At 44.4% G+C, this 25820-nt stretch overlaps 1 protein-coding gene across 3 annotated transcripts in view; it reads left to right on the forward strand.

Annotated features, from left to right (window-relative positions):
• The window catches only part of UGGT2 (UDP-glucose glycoprotein glucosyltransferase 2), a 244554-nt gene that overhangs the window by 132713 nt on the left and 86021 nt on the right, over positions 1-25820 (forward strand). For all 3 annotated transcript variants that reach the window (XM_045009671.1, XM_045009679.1, XM_045009688.1), the window contains 3 exons: positions 8598-8725; positions 22534-22629; positions 24281-24383. In XM_045009671.1, coding sequence (XP_044865606.1) covers positions 8598-8725; positions 22534-22629; positions 24281-24383 — 327 coding nt within the window. The remainder of the gene's footprint in view (positions 1-8597; positions 8726-22533; positions 22630-24280; positions 24384-25820) is intronic.

The raw sequence follows: 25820 nt of genomic DNA on the forward strand, positions 1-25820 counted from the left end.
TAGTGCGAATTTTGGTATTAATTTAGTGCCTGTTGGTTTGAAAAATAAATTTAAAAAGAAGTTACCTTTTAGAAATAGAGACTTCCCCAGTACCAGGATTTAGCCAAGATGACTGACTTGAAGTCCTTAGGCTTCAAAACTTGTCCCACTTGTGATGCAGCTGAAAGATGTGACTGTTTTGCCTTAGAGAGGAGCATATCTCCAATAGGTGCTTCATTTGCTATTCCGTTTCTAAGAGGACACAGAAGGCAAGAAAAACTAGCCTTAGATTATTTCTATGAAGCGTTTGATGAGAACCTCCTCACAACCAATGGGAAAAAAAGGGCCTACCAGACCTGAATAGCCTTTATAATTGAGTGCTCCTTTGAGTTGTTGCTCAGATCTGAGCTCCTATGCTCACTCTTCAAAGAAATCTCCATCTACTGAGACCAGCAGAGCATCTAAGTCATTCTCTACCCAGTCATCTGAAAGGAATAGGAAGAAATATGGTTCCCACAGCAAGCACAGACTTAGTTCTTCCCTTTGACCTTGGTGCCTCATAAAGAGAGGCGCAGATCTTCTCAGGCTACTCAGTCAAAAGGTGGTTCATGCTCCAAATTGGGTCCTTCTGACAACCTGACAGAACCCAGTCACCAAGCAATGGTACCATCTGAAGTAGAGCACCATCCTTTGCCTTGTATGATCCATTGGTGCACTTGATGCCAGTGACCCTGGCACCCACACTTCCGGTGCTGACCATTATCGTATGGTTGCTCCCTGCACCAACCGTCTCAACACCGAAGTTTTTCTTGGTACTGAACAATTTGATGGCTAATGCACAGCTTGTCACCACTACTGTCTATGACAATGGTCTCCAAACTTTTTGGATTGCGCACCCCTATCAGTAAAAATTTTTTGAGCACGCACCCCCAATATTTATTTGTTTAAATTATATACATGTACTACTATACTAATATATTATGTACATTATAAAACATACACAAAAAATAGAAATTAAAAAAGGATGAAATAAAGATGAAATTTTTTTTTTATTAACAGTACAAAAAAATCTTTTTGCTCTCACAAAAAATTATTATTAATATTTTTAGTGAGAGCAATGTGATTGAATATGCTTCATTATTTCTGAACATCTTGGTTTTACACTTTGTGATACAGCGATTTGAAGGTCTGGATTAGGGTTAGGGTGCGGGAGGGTGCTCAAGGTCAGACGTGGGGTTTGGGAGGGAGTTAGGGTGCGGGAGGGCGCTCAAGGTAGGGGTGCGGGAGAAGGCTCAGTGCTGGGGCAGGAAGGAGGTGCAGAGCGCTCACCTGGGGCAGCTTCTTTTTGGTGCAGGAGGTGTGCAGGTGGCTCTGCACAGTGCGGCACCACCCCCATGGCTGCGATTCAGGGAGCTGCCCCCCCAGGCAGGGGCTTTAGGACTGCAGGGCCCTGGGCTAAGGGGCCCCAGGGCCCTGGCCTGCAGCTCTAAAGCCCCTTTCGGAATGCGGCCCTGCGAGCACGGACCAGAGGACTCAAGAGGAGCAGGGGCAGCTGCACAGCCAGCGGCCAGAGAGAAGTGCCGCTTTCCCCTTCAAAGTGCCTCTTCTCTCCAGCCGGCTTTGAAGGGGAAAGCGCCGCGTCTTTCCGGCCGCTGGCTGTGTGGCTCTCCTTGCTCCTCCATGGGCCAGAGGACTCAGGGCCGTATTCCAAAAGGGGCTTTAGAGCTGGGGCCCCCTTAGCCCAGGGCCCTGCAGCCCCTAAAGCCCCTGCGTTCTGGGTGGCCCTGCCTGCGGGGGTTGCGGGGGGTAGCTTTCCCACTCGCTCGTTACCTCCCTCCTCTGGTCACCCCCTTTTTTCCCTCCACTCCGGCAGTGCTGCACCTGCCGTGCCCCAGAATGGATTGTCTTGTGCACCCCCTGGGGTGCGCGCACCCCACTTTGGAGACCATTGGTCTATGACTATGAGAGTGCCCTTTATAGTACCATGTGCCAACACTGGTACAGTACCAAACACCTCTTCAGGGCCAACAAGGGGACAGTCTCTAGCTCAGTCTCTGATTCTTGTTGGTCCCATTCATATGACCTCTACTGGTGAGGCAGGGAGTCTGGGACGTGGTGCTATAGACATAGGCCTGAGAAAGCTAAGAACACTCATCATGGTTATGACCCCTAGTCCCTTAATCCTATATTGTACAGTCTTGGTTGTACTGGGTTCCTTGGGGCATGCACCCAGCAAGGGAACTGACCTCCACTCCTCTTCTAAGCCTAGATCTCTGTTTGGGATATAAGTATTAATTTAGGGACAGAATCTAGTAGCTCTGAAATAGTTTAGTAAATGACCTTTGCCCTCTGGAGAGAGAGTTGTATGCTTTATATGAGTTTTATTACGCATTAATAAAGAGAGCAAACTTAAAATCAATTAAATTTCTAACTAAAACTAACTAAGAATTAAACAGCACAATTATCAAGTCAAAATTACAGTTGGAATTGAGTTAATAAATTAGCAATTTGACAGTAACATGGAATGAAACCAGCAATTGACCCAATCATTGGATGAACACACTCAAGAGTAAATCATGAAGTTGACATAGCATATGATCAATTCTTATACGTACTATGCCTGGAAATCTAAAGCAGCAAGGTTGATATTTACTAGGTGACTTTTACTTTCTCAACTAATTTATCTCTCCTGTGCTACAGAGTGATTAACAACCCACAAATTCCCTTGTTAGGATAGAGTAGTTCTACTTGGGCATTCTTTTATAGCCCAGAGTAATGCAATCTGTTTTATAATAGGATTTACTTAAAATTTGGATACACACAACATACATTATCATTCAACATTAAAAAGTGTTAGAGAAAAAAAACCAATGTGGGCACCTGGCATCCCTGCCAAACCACAAAATAGGAAAAAGAAAAAAAAGCTTCTTAAGAGAAGGTGGTTAATTCTTAAGCTTGTTGGTCTTCAGAGCGTCAGAATCGGGACAGCAGTTCAGGAAACCAAGTGATGTTGCCTCTGGTTTGTACCTTATGCTGGCCAGGTGGCTTCCTGAGGGCACTTGGCTGATAAGGCTGGCATGGCTTGTAATAGCCTGGGTCTCCTTCTTAGGGGAAGGAGAGCTATCAGCCCTTCTTGGCATTGTAGTGGCCCAGGAGTATCATACCTTGTTCTTTATTTAAGGCTGTGATTCTAGCTTGCTATATCCCATGACACCTGACCAGAGATCTTCAAGTAGATCAGGTGATCTCGTACCCCGATAACATGGCTAATCTGAGGGTAGGTGAGTTTGTCCTTTTGTTAGCCGGGGAAGTCCTCTTTCTCACTGGCAGTTCTGTAACAATATATATCAAACTGCGAAAACAGATGTATTCCAAAAATAGCAAAAAATGCTGTGGGATTAATAGGAGATGACTCCACAGATGGAAATCTCGCCCTCCTCCTCTGAGGGGGTACAGCTGGTCAAATTCCTCTAGACCTTTACACATTCTGGAAGTCATCCAAATGACCTTATAAGACTGTTACCATTTCTTACTTCATTCATACTTCCACTCATATAAATTTCATTCTCTCAGCATTTCTTAAACTGTTCTGGGCTTTTTACTGGGCAAAGAATTGTCTAGCTAACCGTTTGTAGCCTGATTGGGTGAGTGAAGGGGATCATCTCTAAGCAAAACAACTGACTGAAATATTATAAAGCTTATTTAAGCAAAAGAAAAATTAAGTTTGCTGAACAAGAAAATTGATGGTTTGGGCCTTGCTCAAATAGGCCCATTTCCCTCACTTCCCTTTCCCCTACCAAATCCCATAGGATTTTTCAGGAAGGAAAGGTAACATTCTTTCATGTTATTCATCAAGAACAAGAAACTAAGGAGGATCACTAATCCCAGCAGCTATTGCCTCATCCTTCCCAGATGAGGCAGTAGGGCCCACTACTTCCACTCAGTCTGACGATTTCAAGACATTTCAAGAACTTCTGCACAGAATGGCAGATATGCTTGAAATCCCTGTGGAGATAGTCTAGGAAAGCTGCATGATATCTTCTATGTTAATTTCCCAGAAGATTGACCATGCCAATAAATGAGATGTATTTGAGCCAGCGAGACATCTTTGGCAGTCCCCAGGATGTATGGCACTTACCTCAAAAAAGAAAGTTTTTTCTATTGGTTTTGAACATTTGTACACATATCCAGTTCTGGGATCCGTGATAGTAGGTGCTGTACATGAGCAGTCCAGACAGTAAGGGCCGCCAAAAATGACTTCAAAGGACAAGTATCCAAAAAACTCTATAGATTTTTTTCTGCAGAATGAACTATCTTGATCAAAACCAACAAGGAGTCCGGTGGCACCTTAAAGACTAACAGATTTATTTGGGCATAAGCTTTCATGGGTAAAAAACCCACTTCTTCAGATGCATCTTGTTGTTTTTGTGAATACAGACTAACATGGCTACCTCCTATTCTTGATCAAGTTTACACATGTTTATTGCTAATTACTGGGCCGTCCTAGCAAAATATGATTACTTTAATTGGGACAGGGTATCACAATTCGGGGGGGAACCTCACTCAAGACAACAGGGAAGAATTAATGTTAGTTATAACTGAGAGTCGGCTGGTAGCTCATACTGCTTGGCAAGTGGTGTTAGAGACATCAGACACACCAGTGTGAACAATGTCTGCATCCACTACTAGGCACAGGGCTTCATGGTGACAGTCTTCAGGGATGCCAAAGGAGATCCAGACAGTACTTGAGTACCTCCCATTTGAAGGCTGTGTCCTGTTCAGCATTAAAACTGATAGCAAATGTGGTTTCCTTACCTGTTACAGCTGTCTGTTTGCTCTCTGATTATGCCCCACACTGCTCCGCATCTCCTCTCCCAAGAGGATAGGAAGATTTTTCATCCTAATCTCACAATGCTTCGTCTTAAAGCATGGTTGGTCGATGGCTCATGGGATTAGAGAGAGCCTGCTCAGAAGATGTGAAAAGAGTGTTACTACACAGCAGGAAAGAATCTATTCGCTGTACATATTCTCAAAAATGGACACGATTTGCCAGCTAGTGTGAGCGCAGTCAGATTCCATTAATGACTGTATCACTCCCATATATCCTGGAATTACATCAATGACCGCATCACTCCGAGATATACTGGAATACACCATAATGCTCAAAATCTCAAGTCTATTGATGAGCTCTGTCAGGGTCCACCTGGCAGCCATCATGGCTTTCCACCCCCCAACAGAAGGCTATTCCGTCTTTGCACAGCCAGTCACAGCAAGATTCCTTAGAGGTCTGGGACACCTCTATCTGCCAATCTAACATGATATTCCAGTATGGTACCTCAATCTTGCTTTAAATGCCTCACAGGACCACCTTTTGAACCTTTGGCTACCCGCTCACTACTTCATTTGTCAATGAAAACGTCATTCCTGATAGCCATCACATTGGCATGATGCATTGGAGAAATAAGGGTCTTGATGGCATACCAACCCATCAAGGATGAGGACACGCTGGTCACACTGCAGTCGCACCCCAAATTCTGACCTATGGTTTGTTCTGAGTTCAATCTCTATCGACTCATTCACTAGCCTGTCTTCCACTCCAATGTGCGTCTAAATCACCAGGACTCAGCTGCATGCCCTGGATGTCAGGAGAGCTCTGATAGACAGAGCAAAGCCTTCAGAAAGACCGACAAGTTATTAGTCTTGCTAGCAGACAGATCAAAAGGGTTGGCAATCTCTAACCGGAGACTTTTCAAGTAGATATCAAGCTGCATAACTCTTGTTACCAGTCTTTCAGCATTCAACCACCTTCACTTGCATGCACTCATTCTACAAATGGATGACAGATCTTGCTTTCCTTGTTGATGTAACACAAGAAATGAATATCCTAAACCTGAAGCTGCAAGGTCCAGGCCAGCTGCTAAGACACACCCCTGTTTCACCCCTTGTTAATGTCAAAGGCATTTGATTATGTTTTCTTGCACTACAGTTGCCCTTGATGCAATGAACAAATGATCAGTTTTTCTTAGAAAGATGACTAAAAATGTTAGGTTCTATGTGCATCTCTCAATGATTTCAATACCAAACTTTCTCAGTTAATAAAAAAAAAAACACCTTTTATTTTTCTATCTGCCAGCCCTGCAAACTCAACGTGGAATCTGAAAATCATGGCAGGGTCTCTGGCTCATGTATTACATACAACATCCATTGACAAAATTTGCCCTAAAGAATTTTCAAGCCAAAGTCAGTCTTCATTTATACCAGTGCAACATCACCAAGATATGATGGGGACATTGAAAACGTCTACTTTAGATTTACCAATATAATTTTACTATAACTTTTCACAGTGGAATTGTTCTTCAAAGTTAATGAATGATGATTATTTGAAATTAATTCAACTATTTAACACTTCTAAATTTAACACATTTAGAAACTGGTTCTTAACTGGAAAAGTATTGTGTCATTTTCTTGGGATTTTTGCTAGAAAACCAAAAGATTTTTAAAAGAAATTTAAATTTTCGGGATAATAACATGACTATTTCTGAGCTCTTTACTTTTTTTTCTAAGACAGTAAGGAGAAGTTTGCATACTGTGCAAATGGTTTTGAACAGTAATTAACAAGTTATTTCATAAGTATGTATATTTTGCCTTATTGGCATAACTTGTGTAAAAAAAAGTTGCACAGGTATAACTGAGAGCAAACTTTGGTCCTGAAATTGGAACCTAAAAAACAATTATGTTGATACAAGTCAAAATAGAATGCATCTTGCAAGCAGCTTGACTTACTGCTGTAGTGCCCCCTGTTGTCATAGCATGGTGTTGCAAGGGTATTAGTCTATAGCACCTCCTGTGATAGCCTATGTCTGGCTAAGTCTTATGGCCTAGCCCTCCAGCCCGGGTCACCTCTTTCTATTTCTATTCCCTTCTGAGGTAACAGTCCAACTAAAGAATCCCAAACAACGTCCAAAGACAAGATCCTTCTGCCCCTTGGGTTATGCTGAAGTTCCTTGCTCTTCACCTCTGCTCCTGGGGAGTACAGAGTTCCTTCTTTGCTCCTTTGGATGAGCAGTGCCTCCCTGGGTGTTTCTCCCTACAGGCCCTTCTTCCTAGCAGGTTTCCCCACTGCATCCCCTCTCCAGGGACTCCAGCAGCTTCCCCCAAAGACTGACCTGCTTCTTACAGGCCCTATCTCAGGGCCTCCCACAGGAGCTTACCCTACCGGCTGTGGTACTCGCGAGCATGCCTTCACCAGTCCTTTTCCAGAAAGAGGAAACTCTTCCCTCAAGGGTCCCCTCCTTCACTTAGCTCTTTTCCCTTACTCCTTGACCCCTCCACAACTGTGATCACTAATTGTAATTGAGTCCAGATCACAATCTGCAAGTGGTTAACTTCTAGGTAACAGTCAAGGCTTACCTCATCACTCCTTGGAGGTCCAGGCACCTATCACAAACCCACTCTGTTAGCTGCATTAGCTCTATAGTTCTAGAAGGAATAAAAAACAATGAAAACATTCTTTAGTCAGTAATGTCAAAAGATGACCCTAAGTGCACACAGCAATAAGATATATTGAATAAGACCATGCAATTTTTCAGAATCACTTTCCTGACCAAAGGGGCACTTTACATTTCTCTCTTTTTTCAATCAATTATTGTAATTGATGTTTTATTTAAGAATAATAAGACCTTCTAAGACCTAGAATGAAATCCTGTCCCCATTGAAGTCAGTGATAAAACTCCCATTTCAACTCCTTTTGCCTTTTCAACAGTTTCCTAAAACGAAATTGAAGAAGTTTGCCATAATGATTTTACAGTTCAATCCAAAACCCATTGAAATCAACTGTGAGACTCCCACTGACCTCAGTTGCTTTGGTTAGGCCCTTCATTGCTACTTAATCTTTTGAAAACATCACCTGTCCATTTACTTCTGCTTCCACTGAGACTGGATAACTGAAACTTATTTTCTTTATAGAAAATAGTGTGTGTGTGTGTGTGTAATGTATTCATATTCTTATATGTTTTGGCATGTGTATGAGAATTTATTAATTTCCCAAATTTTTTAAACAACTTTCTGCACACCAATACACTAAAATTGTTCTGATGTAGGAGACAATGAAGGTAGTATGGGATTTAACAACTAAGCACAAGGCAGGATCGTGGTGGTTTGTGTTCAAATTTTGCACTTTTTTCTTTGAGCTTTTGTTTAAAAGGAATTTATGTTGCAGAATAATACATTTCTGTAAATAGGCATGTATAATGCTATGATAGCCTTATACACCTATTTGTGGATGTTCCTTTTGTAACTTTTTTTTTTTTTTTTACAATAGATGCATCCCTTGTTTGCCTGATGAATTTTTTCTACCTGCTATTAGGGATATCACCTGAAAGGAATGTATATTTAAAATATACTGTAGTTCAGTTTAATTAATAGAAAATTGTAAATGCTGGAATTTTCACAGCATGAATACTGTATAAATAGTAAAATCTAGTGGTATGCAGGAGAGAGATTTTTAATACTGAAAATTTTACTTTATTAAAAGTGGAGTGTATTTTTTACTTACAGAGGAAATATTTTTGAAAACCTAAGCTTCTAGTAAAATAGTGTCATTTGTTTTTCCTTTTAAGGTCCTGGGTCCTTTGGATGAAAATGAGTTCTATACTGAAGATTTTCATTTGTTGGAAACGATAACATTCAGTACATCAGCAGAGAAGATTAAAGGCGTTGTCAAAGAGATGGGGATCAGCTCTAAAGAGTAAAACACCTTTGGGTTTTGGGAATCTATTGTCTGAGTGCATGTGAGACTCATTTAAGTTTATCACCTGTGACTAATTATTTCACCGCTGACATAGCTGCTGCTGCACATGGGGCTGGAGTAGTTAAGCTGACAGGAGACCTCTCTCCTGTCTGCTTAGAGCGGTTACCTTAGTTTACAGCAGTGCAGCTGCATTGCTGCAGCTCTGCCACTGTAAACTTTCTAGTGTAGCCATAGCCCGAGTTTCCCACTCACTGTTCCTGTGTAAATAGTTGTAAATAACTTCAGATAGTTACTTGGTTAGTTAGTCTTTAGGTCTAGGTTTTTCATAATGTTTCCTTTTTAAAAAATAAAGAAAAGCAAAACAAGCTTTTTTTTTTCCCCCTGTGAGACTTTCCTGGTTCCAGGCTGAGCTCTTATGGTGGAACAAAAGTCTGCAGGACTTGAAACTGTCCTTCTTGCCAGGCAGTAATGCCCTGTAATGAAGGGCATGCCAGATGTTTATTATGCCTTAATGAGGAACACATTCCTGAGAGGTGTGCTATTTGCAAGTCATTCTTAAACAGAACTCAAAAGACAAGATAGACTGGCATAAAGCTGTTTTTGCTGTAGGGGTCCATGCATCCCTCTTTATATCCTGGAGCGAGTGGGGCTGAAATCCCTAAGCAATCGTCTTTAATAGGTGCTCCTGTCAGCTCCTGAGCTTGAAGCTCTGTGAGTAATGTTTCTAAAAAATCCTCCTCTTGAACCAGTACAACTTCTGAAGTCAAGGGAAGGAAGGAGAATAGCTCCTCTCAGAGACATAGATCTAGGTCACCCTCTCTGGGTGCTAGCTCCAAAAGCAGAAATGCTCTTGCTCTGCCATGTCAAAAGGTAGCTCAAGGCCCAAGAAGGGTCCCTCTGGGCACCCACTCCAGTACCAGTCACTCTGCTCTGTTCCTGGCTCACCAATAAATGAAAATCTGCTAGAGCCAGCTAAATTACTCTGACAGTCACCTGCATCTCTGGTGTCACTGTATGCATGCAAACAGGAGGTATAAATTTTACGCTCATCCTGTGTCTGGCAGTGATGGTAGCCCAAGAACAGACAAAACAACAGGCACATCCAAGTCCATGCCATGGGCTTCATCGATAACCATGAGGAGATCTTCTTGGTTACAGTTATCTGGAATACTTAAGAAGGTGCAGTTGACAGTAGAAAGTCTGCCTTTAAGGGATGTAAATTGTTAAGGGCCAAAACAGATAGGCCCTGCGCTCCTTGAAAGGTTCTAGGGCAACAGTGAAATCTTTGGAAGTGTTTACACCAGAGTTTAGGCCTCAACGCTATCAGAATCAGGTATACTTCTCACATCACAGAGCCTGAAGTAGCCAAAAAGATACAGAGATTGCTGTCATGAGAGACCCCTTTCATGAGAGCATGCCCCATCAAGAAGTGGAGTTCACTTCTAAGTCTCAGAGCAGTGGAAACAATGCTTTGAATATGGGGGGAGGAATGAATTTTGTTCCCATTACTTTCTGATACTTTTGAAGGGGGCCTGGCACCCAATTCGGGACATGAGACATCTGAACGCCTTCATCTGGAAGTTCAAGTTCAGGATTGTAACACTAGCTGCAGTAATTCCATCTATATTCACAGGATTGGTAGACAGCTCTTAACATTCAGGATGCATGCTTTGATACAGCTATCCATCTTGCCCACAGGAAATACCCGAGGTTGCGGGTAGGCAATTCCCACTACCAGTACAGGGTTCTGCCATTTGATCCATTTGGTGTTTACCAAATGCCTGGCAGTAGTGGATGTATACCAGAGAAAACAAGGAATCCATGTTTTCCTTTACATAGGCTACTAGTTCATTCAGGGGAGATATTAGCATTTGAACTACTCCATTCACCAGGTACTGTGCCTTTCACCTCCTTAGGACTGAGAGTCAACAAGGAAAAGTTTGTTACATTTCTATCCAAACAATACAACTTATAGGGGCAGTACTGGACTTTACCACAGCACAGGCTTATCTGACTCAAGAAAGATTTGACACCATAGTATGTCTGATCCAGGGGTCAGCAACCTATGGCACGCGTGCCAAAGGCAGCACGCAAGATGATTTTGAGTGGCACTCACAGTGCCCGGGTCCCGGCCACCAGTCCTGGGGGCTCTGCTGCCATCCTGGGGTCCTGGACGCCAGCCCCCTGTCAGCAGGGGTCCCAGACGCCAGCCCCACCCAGCCCATTGCCAGTCCCGGCCACTGGTCCCAGGGGCTCTGCTGCCATCCTGGGGTCCCAGGTGCCGGCCTAGGGCTCTGCAGCCTCCTCCCAGCTGTGGCCCACTGACCGCAGCGTGGGGCAATGAGGGGTGCACACAGAGGCAAGACGGGGTGCATCTCAGCATCCCCACCTTAAAAATTGTTCCAGAGTCACTGTACTGGGATATTTTTAAGTCCTGATTTGCTGCTTACATCACTATCACATCACGTGGAACAGCGCACTGCGTTTGACGTTGTGCATGCTGTCTGCCGTGATTTTTTTTCCACTGTAAGTTGAGAGGTACATTTGACAAAATGTCAGTTCCTAAGAAAGCAAAGTTAGAGTCCATTCATTTCAGCCTTCTTGGACAGACACATTTGGATTTGTTCAAAAAAAGGAGCATGCTGTTTGTGCTTTCTGTTGTGAAAGTGTTGTTTGTCGCACATCAAGTGTTCGATGACGTTTTCAAATGAAGCACAAGAAAACCTTTCTTGACAAAACAGACAAGACTGAATCAATCAAAAAAGCAGTAGAAGGATATGAGAAGCAAAGCAGTGTTTTTAAATGCTTAAGTGTAAGTAAAAATCAAGCCACAGAAGGAAATTACAAGATTGCACAGTGCATTGCAGAAAGCCATTTACAGATGGGGAATATATAAAAGACGTTTTTCTCAGCAGTTTAGAGGTTTTGTTCAATGATTTACCAAATAAAGATGCGTATCCAGGATAAAAGAACTGCCTGTCTCTGCCAGAACAGTTGAGAGATGCGTAAGCGAAATGGCAGAAAACATTAATGAAAAGCAGATGACTGCATTAAAAGACACAGCAGTGTTTAGTGTTGCAGTTGATGAGAGTGTGGATATAAACGACGTTCCACATTTGGCAGTTGTTGCAAGATATTGTGCTTCTGATGAAATTCCAAGAGGAATGTTGTTGCCTAAAAACCCCACATGGCACAACAAAGGGGGAAGATATAGCGGAAACTTTTGTAAACCATTTTGAAGAACAAGGAGTTGACATCAGAAAAATATTTTGTGTGACTACAGATAGTGCTTCTGCCATGGTCGTAAAATAGAAGGGATTTGTAAAGTTACTTGAAGATCAAATTGGCTGCCCGACAGTCAAATTTCACTGTATCATCCATCAAGAAAACCTGTGTACTAAAATTTCTAACTCAGAGCTTAATAATGTCATGAATACAGTGGTGCAAATTGTGAATGTCTTTGTTGCTCGATCTGCTTTGACTCACAGACAGTTTCAAGCACTGCTAGAAGAGATGGACAGTGCTTATAATGACATTCCACTTCACAGCAACATTCAGTGGTTAAGTCATGGCAAGGTTTTGGTGCGCTTTGTAAACTGTTTTGATGCAATCAAGGCCTTTTCGTCGGAAAAAGGACAAAACTACCCCGAATTGGATGATGACAAATGGCTGTGTAAGCTCTGTTTCTAACTGGCATCACCGCTCACCTAAACGAACTCAACCTCCATCTCCAGGGTGCAGGGCAAACGGTTCTGGATCTTTATGAAACCTGGAAGGCATTTGTTGTAAAACTAGCAGTTTTTTCTCGGGGTATTCGAACTTCAACTTTCCTCTACTTCCAACACATTAACAAGCTATCGATATGTTGCACTGTCAGTGTCAATGAGATTGGAATGTAGATGCAAGAACTGGAATAAGAATTTTCTGACAGATTTCAAGATTTCCAGCAATTTGGCCCAATGCTCTCTTTTCTAATTAAACCTGAAAAGTTCAATGAAAGTGACTTGGATTTATCTGGTATTTCAGTGGATGGATGTTGAAGATTTCGAAATGCAGCTAATTCAGTTAAAAAGCTATGAATTGTGGGCATCCAAGTTTGGAGATCTGCGGCGTGCACTTAAAGCTACTGAGAGAGATCACAGGGCCTCTATTCTGACCTGCTGGACGTCCCTGCCAGTGAAATTTAACTGTTTGAAGAAAATTGCGTTTGCAGTGCTTTCCGCATTTGGATCCACATACCACATGTGAAATCTGTCCTCTGTCCGTCTTGGAGCCAGTTAACAACTGACCATTTAGAAGCCTGTGTGCAGCTTAAAGTATCCAAATATGTGCCAGACATTGGAAAACTCAGCAAGGAAAAGTAAGGGCAAGGATCACACTAAACTGATAAGATCTGCATTTTAATTTAATTTTAAATGAAGCTGCTTAAATATTTTAAAAACCTTATTTACTTTACATACAACAATAGTTTACCAATATATTATAGAGACCTTCTAAAAATGTTAAAATGTATTACTGGCACACAAAACCTTAAATTAGAGTGAATATATGAAGACTTGGCCCACCACTTCTGAAAGGTTGCCGACTCCTGGTCTGATCAAACAGCTATGAGCCTAATCTTGGTCATGAGTAAGAGCTTGTCTCAGGCTTCAGGGGCACTCAAGGTCTCTGGTTAGCTCAGGAAACTCAGCCAGTGTTCTAAAGCTGAGGGCCATTCATCAGGCTTGCACAAAATTCCTACCAGTTCTGAAAGGTTTAACCATTCAGATTATGTAGGACAACACCACAGTTATGGTGTATATCAATAGGCAAGGAGAAGCAAGATCCACCCCCCTTTCTCAATAAGCTGTGCATCTATGGAAGTACTGCACTTGGTAGAAAATTACTGCAATGGCCCATTGCTTACTAGGCCTGCAGAATGTTCTAGCAGATCACCTCAGCAGGCAGTTTGCAAGTGAGCACAGTGAAAGACACTATCATACAGGACATATTCACCAGATGGGGCTGACCCTCCATAGACACCAAAAAAGAATAAGAAATGTTTTAGATTCTGATCCAGAAAGGGTCAGTGCCTGGGTTCTCTGTCAGAGGCATTTCTTGTCCCCTGGGCTTCAAGACTAATATATGCATGCCCTTCAATTCCAATAATTCCAGATACTTTTCCAACTGGAAACTAAGACAGAACTCAGCCAAGATGGTCATGTTGGCACCAGGCTGGCCAAGGCAATTCTGGTTGTCAGGCCTATTGAAACTCTTTATTTGGCCTCTGTAATAGGGTCCTCTGCTCGCCCCTCTTCCTGAGGCCCTCTGCTACCCCGATAAAGCTCAGAGAGGCTTCTCGTGCTGCAGCACCCGGGGCTTTATTTACACAAGTTCCCACCACCAGTGATACTATTTACAGAGCTTGCAGGCCTGACAGTCTCCTTTCCTACATGGAGTCTGCCCTCAGCCTGGAGACTGACCTTCCCCTGGCCAAAAAGAACAGGAGTACTTGTGGCACCTTAGAGACTAACAAATTTATTTCAGCATAAGCTTTCGTGAGCTACAGCTCACTTCTTCAGATGCCGTTCTCCTTCTTCTGGCTGCCAGCCAGCCTTTATAGCCCTTGAAGCCTCAGGCCCACAGGTGCAGCCAGTTCTAAAGGCCAGGCACCAGACTTCTCCCCAGCCCCAATCTATTTCCCCTGATTGGGGCTGGCTGAGCAGGGGCTAATTAGGTGCCTTTGCACCAGCACCCTGCTACACACCTCCCCCCGTAAGCTAGTGCCAGGCCTGGTCTTCCTTGGCCTCGCTTTCCTTGGCCAGGGATTTTACTCTGAGGTTGGGCCTCCTGCCCAGCCGAGGGATCCCCAGGAACAACCCCATGGGGCTTTGGCACACCCCACCCACGAAAGGTGCATTGGGTAGGGGGTGGGGCACCCCACAGGTCCACGCTCACCCAGAGGTCCTCAGACCATTCACACGGCTGGGCCGGCTGCTCCAGAGGCTCCCCTTCCTTTTCTAGTGGGGATGATGGCTCAGAGCCCGCTGCCCCGAGTCAGCCCCCTGTCTCTGGTCCAGGTCCTCTGTCCCTTTGCTGTTGGGCCTCCCCCTGTTGGGTTTCTTCCACCTTCCCCAAGGTTCCCTCCCCCAGGTGGTCCTGCCTAGGAAGCTCCCTTGGCTTCTCAGTTACTCCCTCAGGTTCCCTATTTTGGCTTGGTTGTCTAGGCTGCTCAGTTTTTCCCCCTGGAGGTTGTGGGGCCTTCCCTTGCTTCAGGTCCACCTCCACCAGGGTCTTGCCCTCTCTTTCCAGGGTTCTCTTTCCCCCTTTCTTTGATGGTCGCTTCCCCATGGTCTCTCTCCCCTCCTGGGGAGGGCGCCAGTCCAGCCCCAGGACCACGGGGTAAGCCAACCCTTTGATTACCCCCCGCCTGCTTGCAAGGTAAACAGCCCTTGTACTTCAAGGGGTGCCTGGGCCACGGGACAATATTCCCTATCCCCGTGGATGCATTCCACTAACATCCGTTCCCCGGGGATAAGCCAATGTGACTTCACTAAGCGCCGCTGTATAAGGGAGCGAGCGGAGGCAGTGTCCACTAGACCCCTCTGGGGCCTTTTCCCAACCCACACCGGGATAGTGGCCAACCCATGCCTCTTTTTCCGCCCCCCCAATCCTAGTCCATCCACAAAATTCAGCCGCCCCACATTCCGTCACTGGGCAGTCCCGACTTTTATGTCCCAGCTGTCCACACCGCCAGCATACAAGCTGCCCTGGGCGTCTAGGGGTCCCCATGGGCTCCTCCCGTCGCCTGTCTACCGGCTTCGCCCCGGCATGCTCACGGGGTTTCCTGCCACCCTCTGTGTCCCGCGGGGCTCGATGCTCCCTCGGTGGGAAGTCAGCCTCTGCATACTCCTCCGTTCTTTGCACGGCAGCTTCTAGGGTGACCAGCTGATGTCGCCGCACCCAAACCCGCACACTGTCAGGGAGGCATTGTATAAACTGTTCAAGGATGACTTGATCCATTATCTGTCCCACGGTGTGGGCATCGGGCCTCAACCGCTGTGTTGCCCAGTCTGTTAATTTTTGAGCAAAGGCCCAGGGTTGCACGCCCCCCGCCCACCGGGCTGCCCGAAAATTCTGGCAATATTTCTCGGCCGAAAGCCCGAGGCGGTCCAAAATCGCTACCTTCACTGCATCATAGTCCCTGGCTTGGGCGTCCGTCAGGGGCATATATGCGGCCTGTGCCTCCCCAGCGAGATAGGGGGCCAGCCGCAGGGCCCAGGTTGTCCGGTCCCATCCCGCGCCCAGGGCCGCCCACTCAAAGGTACCCAAAAAGGCATCAGGGTCATCGGCTGGGGCCATCTTACAAAGGCTGAGGCCTGGGGCCCGGGTGCCATCTCCCACAGCAGGACTCACCAGCTTTTGCAGGAGCTGCTGCTGCACAGTCGACTGCTCCTTGATGAAGTCCTGTAGGGCCTTCTGCTGCTCTGCCTGCCAAGCGAGTAGAGCCTGCCTCTCCACCTGGTGGGACTGCTGGAAGGACTGCAGTGCTTTCTGCATTTCAGTCTGTCGCTCAGTGAGCCACTGCAGGGTGCTCTCCATTGCCGGGTCGCCAAACTGTGTCTTTGGCACGAGGATCCTGGACAAGTCCCCACTTGTAACAGGGTCCTCTGCTCGCCCCTCTTCCTGGGGCCCTCTGCTGCCCCGATAAAGCTCAGAGAGGCTTCTCGTGCTGCAGCACCCGTGGCTTTATTTACACAAGTTCCCACCACCAGTGATACTATTTACAGAGCTTGCAGGCCTGACAATCTCCTCTCCTACATGGAGTCTGCCCTCAGCCTGGAGACTGACCTTCCCCTGGCCGTTCTCCTTTTTCTGGCTGCCAGCCAGCCTTTATAGCCCTTGAAGCCTCAGGCCCGCGGGTGCAGCCAGTTCTAAAGGCCAGGCACCAGACTTCCCCCAGCCCCAATCTATTTCCCCTGATTGGGGCTGGCTGAGCAGGGGCTAATTAGGTGCCTTTGCCTAATTAGGTCTGCTACACCTCCAACCAAATTACCTCTTCAGCTAGAGTTAATACTAGAAAGCGACGGGCAAAATCTCCATCTGGATCCATCTTCCCTACACCTCACAATGTGGATGCAGGCCGGCTGACACTATTAGAGAGAACCTGCTCCTCAGAGGTCCAGAACATACTCATACATAATGGAATGGACTCCATCGGGCATACATACTATGTCAAGCGAAAGAGATTTACTATCTGGGCTCAACAACATGGTTTATTTCAAGTTGACACTCAGATACTTGATATACTAGACTCCCTCTTCTCGATGAGTTCAGGTCTATCTATGAGTTCTTCGAGTGGTTGTCCACATGTGTTCAAATTCTGGTGTGTGTGTATGTGTGTGTCCTATGTGTGCAAGATTGGAATCTTTTGAGTAGCCTGTGCCCAGCTTGCCCTTTGGCACCTTGTAGATTCAGCTCCTTGTTAGTGGCTGTGGCTATAATCAGAGCCGACTCCAGGCACCAGCCGACCAAGCACATGCTTGGGGCAGGGCGGTGCTCGGGTTTTTTGTTGTTTTTTTTTGGTTCGGCGGCACGGTGCTCGGGGGGCGGGTGTTATGGCAGGGCGGCGCTCTTTTTTTTTTTGCTTGGCGGGGGGGGGGAGTTAGAGCCAGCCCTGGCTATAAGATAGAACATCTGCAGTGTCTGTGTCTCTGTAAGAGACAATTTATCTTTCCAGCTAGATAGTTATAGTTGTTAGTTTTAGTCTTTTAAGCCTTTTGGCGTATTGAAAAAAAAGATTTTAGGGGTTTTGAGCCCACATGCCCCTCTCTCTCTCTCCCCCTCCCCCGTCATGACGTGGCAGAGTCCAAATCGCTTGGATTCAAGACCTGACCCTCTTGGGAGGGAGCAATCCCTATCCATGATATATACTCTTAGTGTCTCTTCTGTCTGTGGGAAGTGCAAATACCACAGAAGTGCTCTGTCTGCTGCTTCTTTTCAGAAAAAAACCAGAAGAACGCTTCTCACAAGATTTTCCTCAGGAAGGAAGTGGATTTCCTCCTGCAGCTCAGATCAATGGGCAATATGCCTATGGAATTGCAGGGCAGGGGGTTCTGTTTCTTGGTCCCAAAGAAGAAAAGAGGTTGGCACCCCTTCCTAGAACCTCAATGACTCAACTTCATCTGTTGATTCAAGTTCAGGATGGTGACTCTATTATCCATAATTCCCACTCTAAATCCTCAGGACTTGTTTGCAGCTCTCAACTTGCAAGATGCCTACTTTCGTATTGCAATTCACCTGGTCCGCAAGAAATAATTCTGGTTTCATGTGGGAAAATCTCACTACCAGTACTTGCATCTGAAGAAGTGGGTATTCACCCACGAAAGCTCATGCTGCAAAACGTCTGTTAGTCTATAAGGTGCCACAGGATTCTTTGTTGCTTTTACAGATCCAGACTAACACGGCTACCCCTCTGATACTTGACTACCAGTACAGAGTATCTAGTGATGGTGGCAGTATTCCTGAGTAAGCAAGGAATTAATGTCTATCCATAACTTGATGATTGGCTTATCTGAGGTCAGTTACCGCAACTGGTGAACAATATGATCCGAATAATCTTCACTGAACAAGGCCTCAGAGTCAACAAAGCCAAGTTCACTCTCACGCCTGCTCAAAACACAGAGTACATAGGGGCAGTGCTGAACTCCTCAGTGGCAAAAGCTTATGTGTCACAAGACAGATTTCTTGCCTTCTAAATTTAATCAACCAGCTGCAGCTCCACCTGAGAATATCAGCCACAACCTGCCTAAAACTCATGGGTCACATGGCTTCCTGCATCTACGTGATGCAATTTGCCAGATTTCACCTGTGCTTCATGCAAGAGTGGTTGAGATCAGTTCAGCTACCTGGCAGATACCACATAGATACAGTCATGATTCCTCAGAAAGTCCTCTCTTCAGATTGGTAGAAGGACCTTCTACTCGTCTGCAGTGAAGTACCCTTTTCCTCATCTCTTCACAACATGACACTTGTGACAGATGTGTCCATAGCAGAATGGGAAGCCTATTTGGACCACTTTCTCGTCTTTCCAGGAGATGAATCTTCAAATAAACATCCTGGAGCTGAGAGCCATTTGTTTCACACGTATAGCTTTCCTCCCAGTACTTCAAAGTGCCACAGTACAGGTGTTCCAGGACACCACAGCAAAGTACTGTTATCAGCAAACATGGAGGAACTTGCCTGTCATGCGGTGCCAGAAAGCAGTCCCCCTTTGGTAATGGTGCATCAGTCACTGCATCACAACAGTGCCCCTGCACAGTCCCAGACTACAGAACACTTTAGCAGACCGTCTTAGTCATCAATTCTTGGGCAACGATGAAGGGTCAGTCAGGTGCTTCATTTTGTGAGGTATCTTTTGCAGGGGGGGGATGTGCCTGGGTTTACACCTGGTTGCATCTGACCAGAACAAGTGACATAGATTCTGCTCCAGAGGGGGAGCCAGTCACAGCTCCCTATCAGATGTTTTTCTAATTCCATGGGCACCAGGTTTCTAATTGCATGGGTATTAGGTATACCTGTCTTCCAATTCCTTTCATACCAAGAGTCCTCAGGAAGATTAGACAGCACATGACCCAAATGTTGATAGCCCCAACATAGCCCAGGCAATTTTAGTTTTCTGACCTCATGAACCTGTCACCATAGTCCCAGATCATACTGCTGGCACACCCAAGATGTAATCATGCAATGGTAGGGGACAAGTCCTACATCTGGTCCTAGCATCCCTCCATCCATAGGCGCCAACTCCATGGGTGCTCCAGCCCAGGAGCACCCATGAGAAAAAATAGTAGGTGCTCAGCACCCACCAGCAGGGGCCACTCATCGCCCTCCTCCCCACCACCTCCCGCCAGTCGTGGGCCCTGCTGATCAGCTCCTCCCCAGCACTTCCCGCCCACCAGGATCAGCTGTTTGGCTGCATGCTGGAGACGCTGGGGGGAGGGAGATGAGCGGGGGAGGGGGCAGAATGTGATTGGGCAGAAGCTGGGGAGGTCTGCATCTTTTATTCCTGCCCCGCTTCCTGGAGAAGTCCTGCCTAGACTGGGGAGGGTAGAAACACGGGGGAGGTTGGGGTTTAAAATGCTTTCTCTGTGTAGCAGGAGGATGCAGCTCCAGGGACTTCAGTGTTGCATTTGAATCCTTTAGGCTATGGAGTTTGGACCCCAGGGAGATTACTGATGATCCCAGGATGCTGAGTAACACATATCGCTTCCTCAGACACCCCAGAACCTGCATGGCGCATATCAAAAGCTCAGGCTCTTCTTCCAGAAGAGAAGAGACAAGAGCTTTCCTGTGGGGTGGCTTGGTGTCTGGGGAGACAAGAGCTTTCCTGTGCGGCTGGGGGGCTCCAGCTGGCCAGGGGCTCCTCTGGCCACGGAGGAGGGGAGACTCGGGGCTCCTCCAGGCAGAGGAGGGGCTCAGGGCTCTGCCTGCAAGGGGAGAGGGGGTTTCTGGGCTCCAGCTGCAGGGGCTCGGAGCTCCGGCCCTGGGGGGAGCATGGGCAGAAGGGGCGGAGCCAGGGGCTAGCCTCCCCAAAGAGGGGCTTCACCAGCCACTCACGTCCATTTGCCTTGCATTTGCTTTAAGTGTTACTGCCACTTGCCTGTTAGTATCTGCTACAGATTTTAGCAGCAGCTGCATCCACTGATCTGTCTGCGTTCTAGGCTGCAGCTCATCTGGGTGCACTCTGGTTACCCACCATTGTCTAGGAAATTGTATCTCTCTCCCAGTCATAGCTTTAAATGAAGTTACGTCATGTACTGCTATAGTTCTGCTAATTGCCATTAAGATTAATGGGAGTTTCTGGTCCCAATCCTTACCTTGCTGATATACCGCCTTCCTCAGGACTGTTTTTGTTGTTCTATTCATTCTTTCTACCTGTCCTGAGCTTTGAGAGTGTCCTGCTCTATGTAATCTTTGCTTAATACCAAATGCTTGGCAGAGTCCCTTTGTGGTTTCCCCCACAAAATGTGGTCGTTGATCAGAATCAATCTCTTGGGGAACATCCCATCATGTTATTATTTGCTCAAGTACGATGTGGGCTGTAGTTAGGTCAGTATTGTTTCTTGTGGGTATCGCTTCAACCCTTTTTGTAAATGCATCCACTATTACTAGGCAACATAGATTCCCTTTTGCAGTTTTATCTAATGGGCTAATATCAATTTGCATTCTTTGGTGACCGAAGGGTCCTTTTACCAATCTAGTATCTGCATTACTGGAAGCACAAGGCAAGCAATTATTTACATACTGCTCTATATCAGGTCTCATATTTGGATATCACCCTGCTGCTTGCGTTTTGCTGAGAGTTTTCTCCATGTCCAGGTGTCCATTATTATGGCTTAGGGTTATCATCTCAGAACTTATTTCAGTTGAGGCAACTGACATTGGCATCTTTTCTCTCATTTTGGTGTCTAGAACCAATCCTGTATCATGCTGCCAAATTTTCCACCCGTGATGTTCCACTTTAGCTACAAGCCTTTTTATTTCTGGATCTCTTTTCTGTAGGGATATTAGATCTATTTCTTCTGTTTTGTGCCCGCCTGCTATTGGCGCTAATTGGGAGTTGTGGCTGCCACAATGTCCCCTCCTTGGTTCCTGTCTTAGCTTCCTCATTTTCCTCGTTATTTCACTGAGCCTCCTTTGTGTCTTTCTTATAAGCCTTTATCTTTCCCATTTCTACTGGCTCTGTTCTCTGCTTTGCTAAGTGCCAAAGATAAGACAATTTCCCAGCATGTGCAACAGGCTTGTTATCTGCTGATCTCATTCCTCTTTTCTTCCACTGGGGCATTCAGTCTACTACAATTCTTAATACCCACTCAGAATCTGTGAAGATAGCAACCCTCTTATCTATTGGTGTATTTTCCAGTGCTATTGCCATTGCCACAGTTTCAGCTGCTTGTGCTGAGTGAGGTATACACTGTTCCTTAGAAACAATCCCATCTGACACCCTTACTGCAGCATATCTTGTGTATGGTTTTCCTTCATTATAGTAGCTAGACCCATCCACAAACCAGATTACATCCACTTTTTCTGCTATCCCCTAACAGTGCTTCACCTCGGAACAATAGAAAGTCCTCTGGCGGGATTCCAAGCAGGGGGCACTCGTGCTGTTCCTCTTCTACCATAAGACCATATGAAACTGGAGCAAGAACTGACACCTTTTCCATGCTCACATTTTTATTTAATAATGCTAATGTCCACCTAGCTATCCAGGAGCTAGAAACATGACCATCATTAGTCTTTCCTGTCAGCACATACTTTACCAGAGAGTGGGGTGTTTTAAGAAACACTGGGGACAGTCCTATCAAATATTCCCAATGTTGTAGGGCCCAAATTAATGCTAACACTTCTTTCTCACATAGGGTAAATTCCTGCTCCATCTCATTTGATTTTACAGGCATATGCTGTTGGTCAAAGCCCTGTTTCATGATCCTGACTAAGCACTGCACTCATATCAGTATCAGTGGTAGCTAACTGTAGTTTGTCTGTTTTTTAAATGACAGAAGAAAATTAAAGATGGAGATAAAACAGTTAAAAATTCAGTTAAAATGGCGCAGAAACTCTAGGAATAAATAAGATGCAGGCAAAAGATGGACTGATTAGCTGTGGCTGCTCATGGGAGTTGTCAGAGGGAATTTTTCAGTGAACAGAAGCAAGAAATCATATTTTACATAGTCTTTTATGTACACAGATATACATTGAAAATTAATCTTTTATTCCCTTTTTATTAGAAAAGTCACATATTAACTAAGTTTGTTTTATTGTACTAGGGGCAGTGATTTGATTATGAAAGTGGATGCCCTTCTCTCTTCATTGCCTAAAACAGTCATTAGACAAAACGTTGAATTTCTCAAAGAGCAACACAGGTAAGTTCAGTCTCTCATCATAATGCATATATAGCTATGGCATCTTAATATTAAATGTTATTAATGCTTCAGGTACTGTATGCAATCTTCCAGAACTTCAGTAAACATTTTGTAGTGTTAAAAGAAGAAACTGATTTTGTGATTGTACAAACAATTCAGGAAACCAATGAGCAACACAGTCCATCTTAATTTCATTACTAGTATATTGGTCAGTAATGGCAAAAGATTGACACATTTTATCCATTTCTAATCAACACTGAAAAAGGTGACAAATAGAATTATATTGAGTGGAAGTGGGGGTACTGGGAGAGAAGAAGATGAATCAGTACATTATATTTACTTACTAATTTAAAAACCTGAAAGTAGTTAAACAAAATAGCAGGAAAACTACAGCTACAAGAGAACCTCACTAATCTGCACTGATGTGGAAAGACCCAGTAGAGATTATTGAATTTTGTGGATTACTGAGGTAACATAGTACTCTCTCATGGGACTGTAGGATGTGAAACATCACTCGCCCTGGCTACACTCCTGGCAGCACCTAACTGATACATTGTTTAGTGAAAAATAGTGGAAATCCACTAATCATATTTGCAATGCATGATTTATTATCATATGCATTTAATGAGGGCCCACTATTCATTCCTATGTCTACAGCTTCCTCTAATCAAGGACCTATGATTAATACATTATATCCTTTTTAATCCGGGTTGTCAAAACAAATCCTTGTCTCGGAGGGACAAACAAGTTCCTCCATTCTATTATATTTAACATTACCCAGTTTCCATTTTTATTAATGTTTTAAATCAAATTTCTGTCACTGTTGACTCTTGATGATACTTTCAAAATCTGATGATTCAGGATAGAGAAAGGGATAAAGTGGGGCTGGGGACTGGTGACTTAAGGTTGAGCTTATGATTTTGGACATTATATTAAAGACTGTTTGGATTATTTTATGACTAAGGTTTCTGAGGTTTGTGTAAATTTTATTTGACATTAAACTAGCCCAAGAAAGGGCTACTGTGACTTACAACATAGACTATCTGGAGTATTTGAGTGGGTAATAGGGCAGGATGCCTGTAAAGCAACCCCTGGCTATGCGGAGGTGCTCAGTAGGCAGCCACAAACTTGTGTAGTCAGCAGGATCAAAGACCCCCCCCTCTGCCTCCCCCAAGGAGCAAAATGGATATAGGAAGGATGGAGAAAATTGTCTGTCTATGAGCTGATCAGTAGCAAAAGACCCAGACCTTCCTCCTGCAACTTTTGCAAAAGCAACAGGAGGTACAGTTTTTCAACCAGCTACAGTGGGAGGAGTCCCAAAGTCAGCTCCAAAGGAACGCTCAGTAGGCGGCCACACCACTACACTGTGGTGATGGAAACCTGAGGAAGATTCTGGCTGATATTGCTTGCATGAAAGGTTTATAATGAACAGAAAGGTGAGTATTTGTGTTCATACTATGTTTTTCTGGACACTTCACAAGGAGACTCTGATGTATGTTTGGAGCAATATCTTATATTGAAAAATTCTTAAAGGTGATGTAAAGTGCTAAAAATATGATAAATTCAGAACTAAGAAAACTTGTTGATTGTTATTTTCACAAGTTTAATTTAGAATTTTTGTTTCACTTACGTTTTACATCTTTTTTAACAGCATAGTAAAAATAGATCCTCAACAGAATGAACCATTCTATGATGTTATTGCTATTGTTGATCCTTTAACAAGAGAAGCACAGAAGATGGCACATTTATTGATTGTAAGACAATGACAATTTCTTTTAATTTGTAGTTTTGTGTACTTTATCTTGTACTAAGCATGTTTTTCTTTTTCTTATTGTGACATGAAATACATGTATGTACCTGAAATATCAAAAAAAAAATTACAGCCTAACATTTATCTGAGAGACTAGTTTAACTTAAACGGTCAAATATACATTTAACAATATAAAAAATGAATGTCTTCGTAAGAAGATATATCCATAAAATCTAACCTAATTTCAGTGCTTGAATGGATGTTCCTTCGGATGGCTAGTGCTACTAAGAATATCCAAGAACAATCCTCTATTGTGTGTAACTGTTGATTATCTAGAGCTGTGGTTCTCAACTGGGGGTTCATGGCCCCCTGGGGGGGCCTTGAGGAGGTTTCAGGGGATCTGCTAAAATAAATCAGAGAGCATACAGAAAATAAATGCTGTTTCTCCTTGCTCTGTCTGGACACATGAACTTTTTTTTTCCCTTAACCAGAGAATGTGTTAATTTTCCTGCATGATATGCTGAAACCTACTGGCTTCAGCAGGTCAGTCATTAGGGGAGAGCAAGCAGGGCAATTGCCTGGGGCCCCACACCATAGGGAGCCCCATGCAGCAGGGTTTGGGCTTGGGCTTCAGCCCTGCGCAGTGGGGAAATACAGGCATATTAGTATTTGTACTTAATATTCAGTTTTTTATTTGTATATTTATATTATCCATTTCATTTTTATTTTGTGTGTGTGTGTAACTGTATGACTTTAAATTTAATATAGCTTTTAATCTACTGGATATGGAGAAAAACAACTGTTCTGGCACAGGTGGGCTATGGATGGGTAGGCCTTAGAAAGAAAATGGTTGAGAACCCCTGATCTTGAGAGAGAATACCGTGGATACAAAGCTGCTAAAATTACCTTCCTTTCTCATGAGTCATATTATGCCAGTCCTTTAAGACTACCCATATGACATTTACATTTCTTGCTTTGACTTCAAGGCCCTCCACAATTTTGCCCTATCCTGTCTTGATTCCTGTTGCAGTCTGTTTTACCTCCTTCCCCTTGAAAATGATGCAAGCCTCACACTGTTGTTTCTTTTTTCAACTCCCATTTTCATGCCTTTTTCCATGATGTTCCCTGTGCATGGAATGTCCTTCCAATCTCGGTACACTGGACTCCCACTTGCTTCTCACTCATAACTCTCCTGAGGATGAAGCCAAGCAAAATTTTGATCTCGTGGGAAATTCTGATATTTCAACATTTGTTTTTGTCCCAAATATCAATTTGTCAGAGAACAAATTGTTCTGAAAAATTCAGTTCAGAAGTGATGAAATGTTAAGTTTTAGCATTTCCAATCAAAATGAAACATTATGATGTTTCTGAATCAAAATATTTTTGTTTTGGGTTGATGCACAAACTGTATTTTCCTGTTGTGGTACATTGCCCCCCTGAA

The sequence above is a fragment of the Mauremys mutica genome, chromosome 1, assembly GCF_020497125.1.
Source record: "Mauremys mutica isolate MM-2020 ecotype Southern chromosome 1, ASM2049712v1, whole genome shotgun sequence".
In the NCBI taxonomy this organism is placed as follows: domain Eukaryota; kingdom Metazoa; phylum Chordata; order Testudines; family Geoemydidae; genus Mauremys; species Mauremys mutica.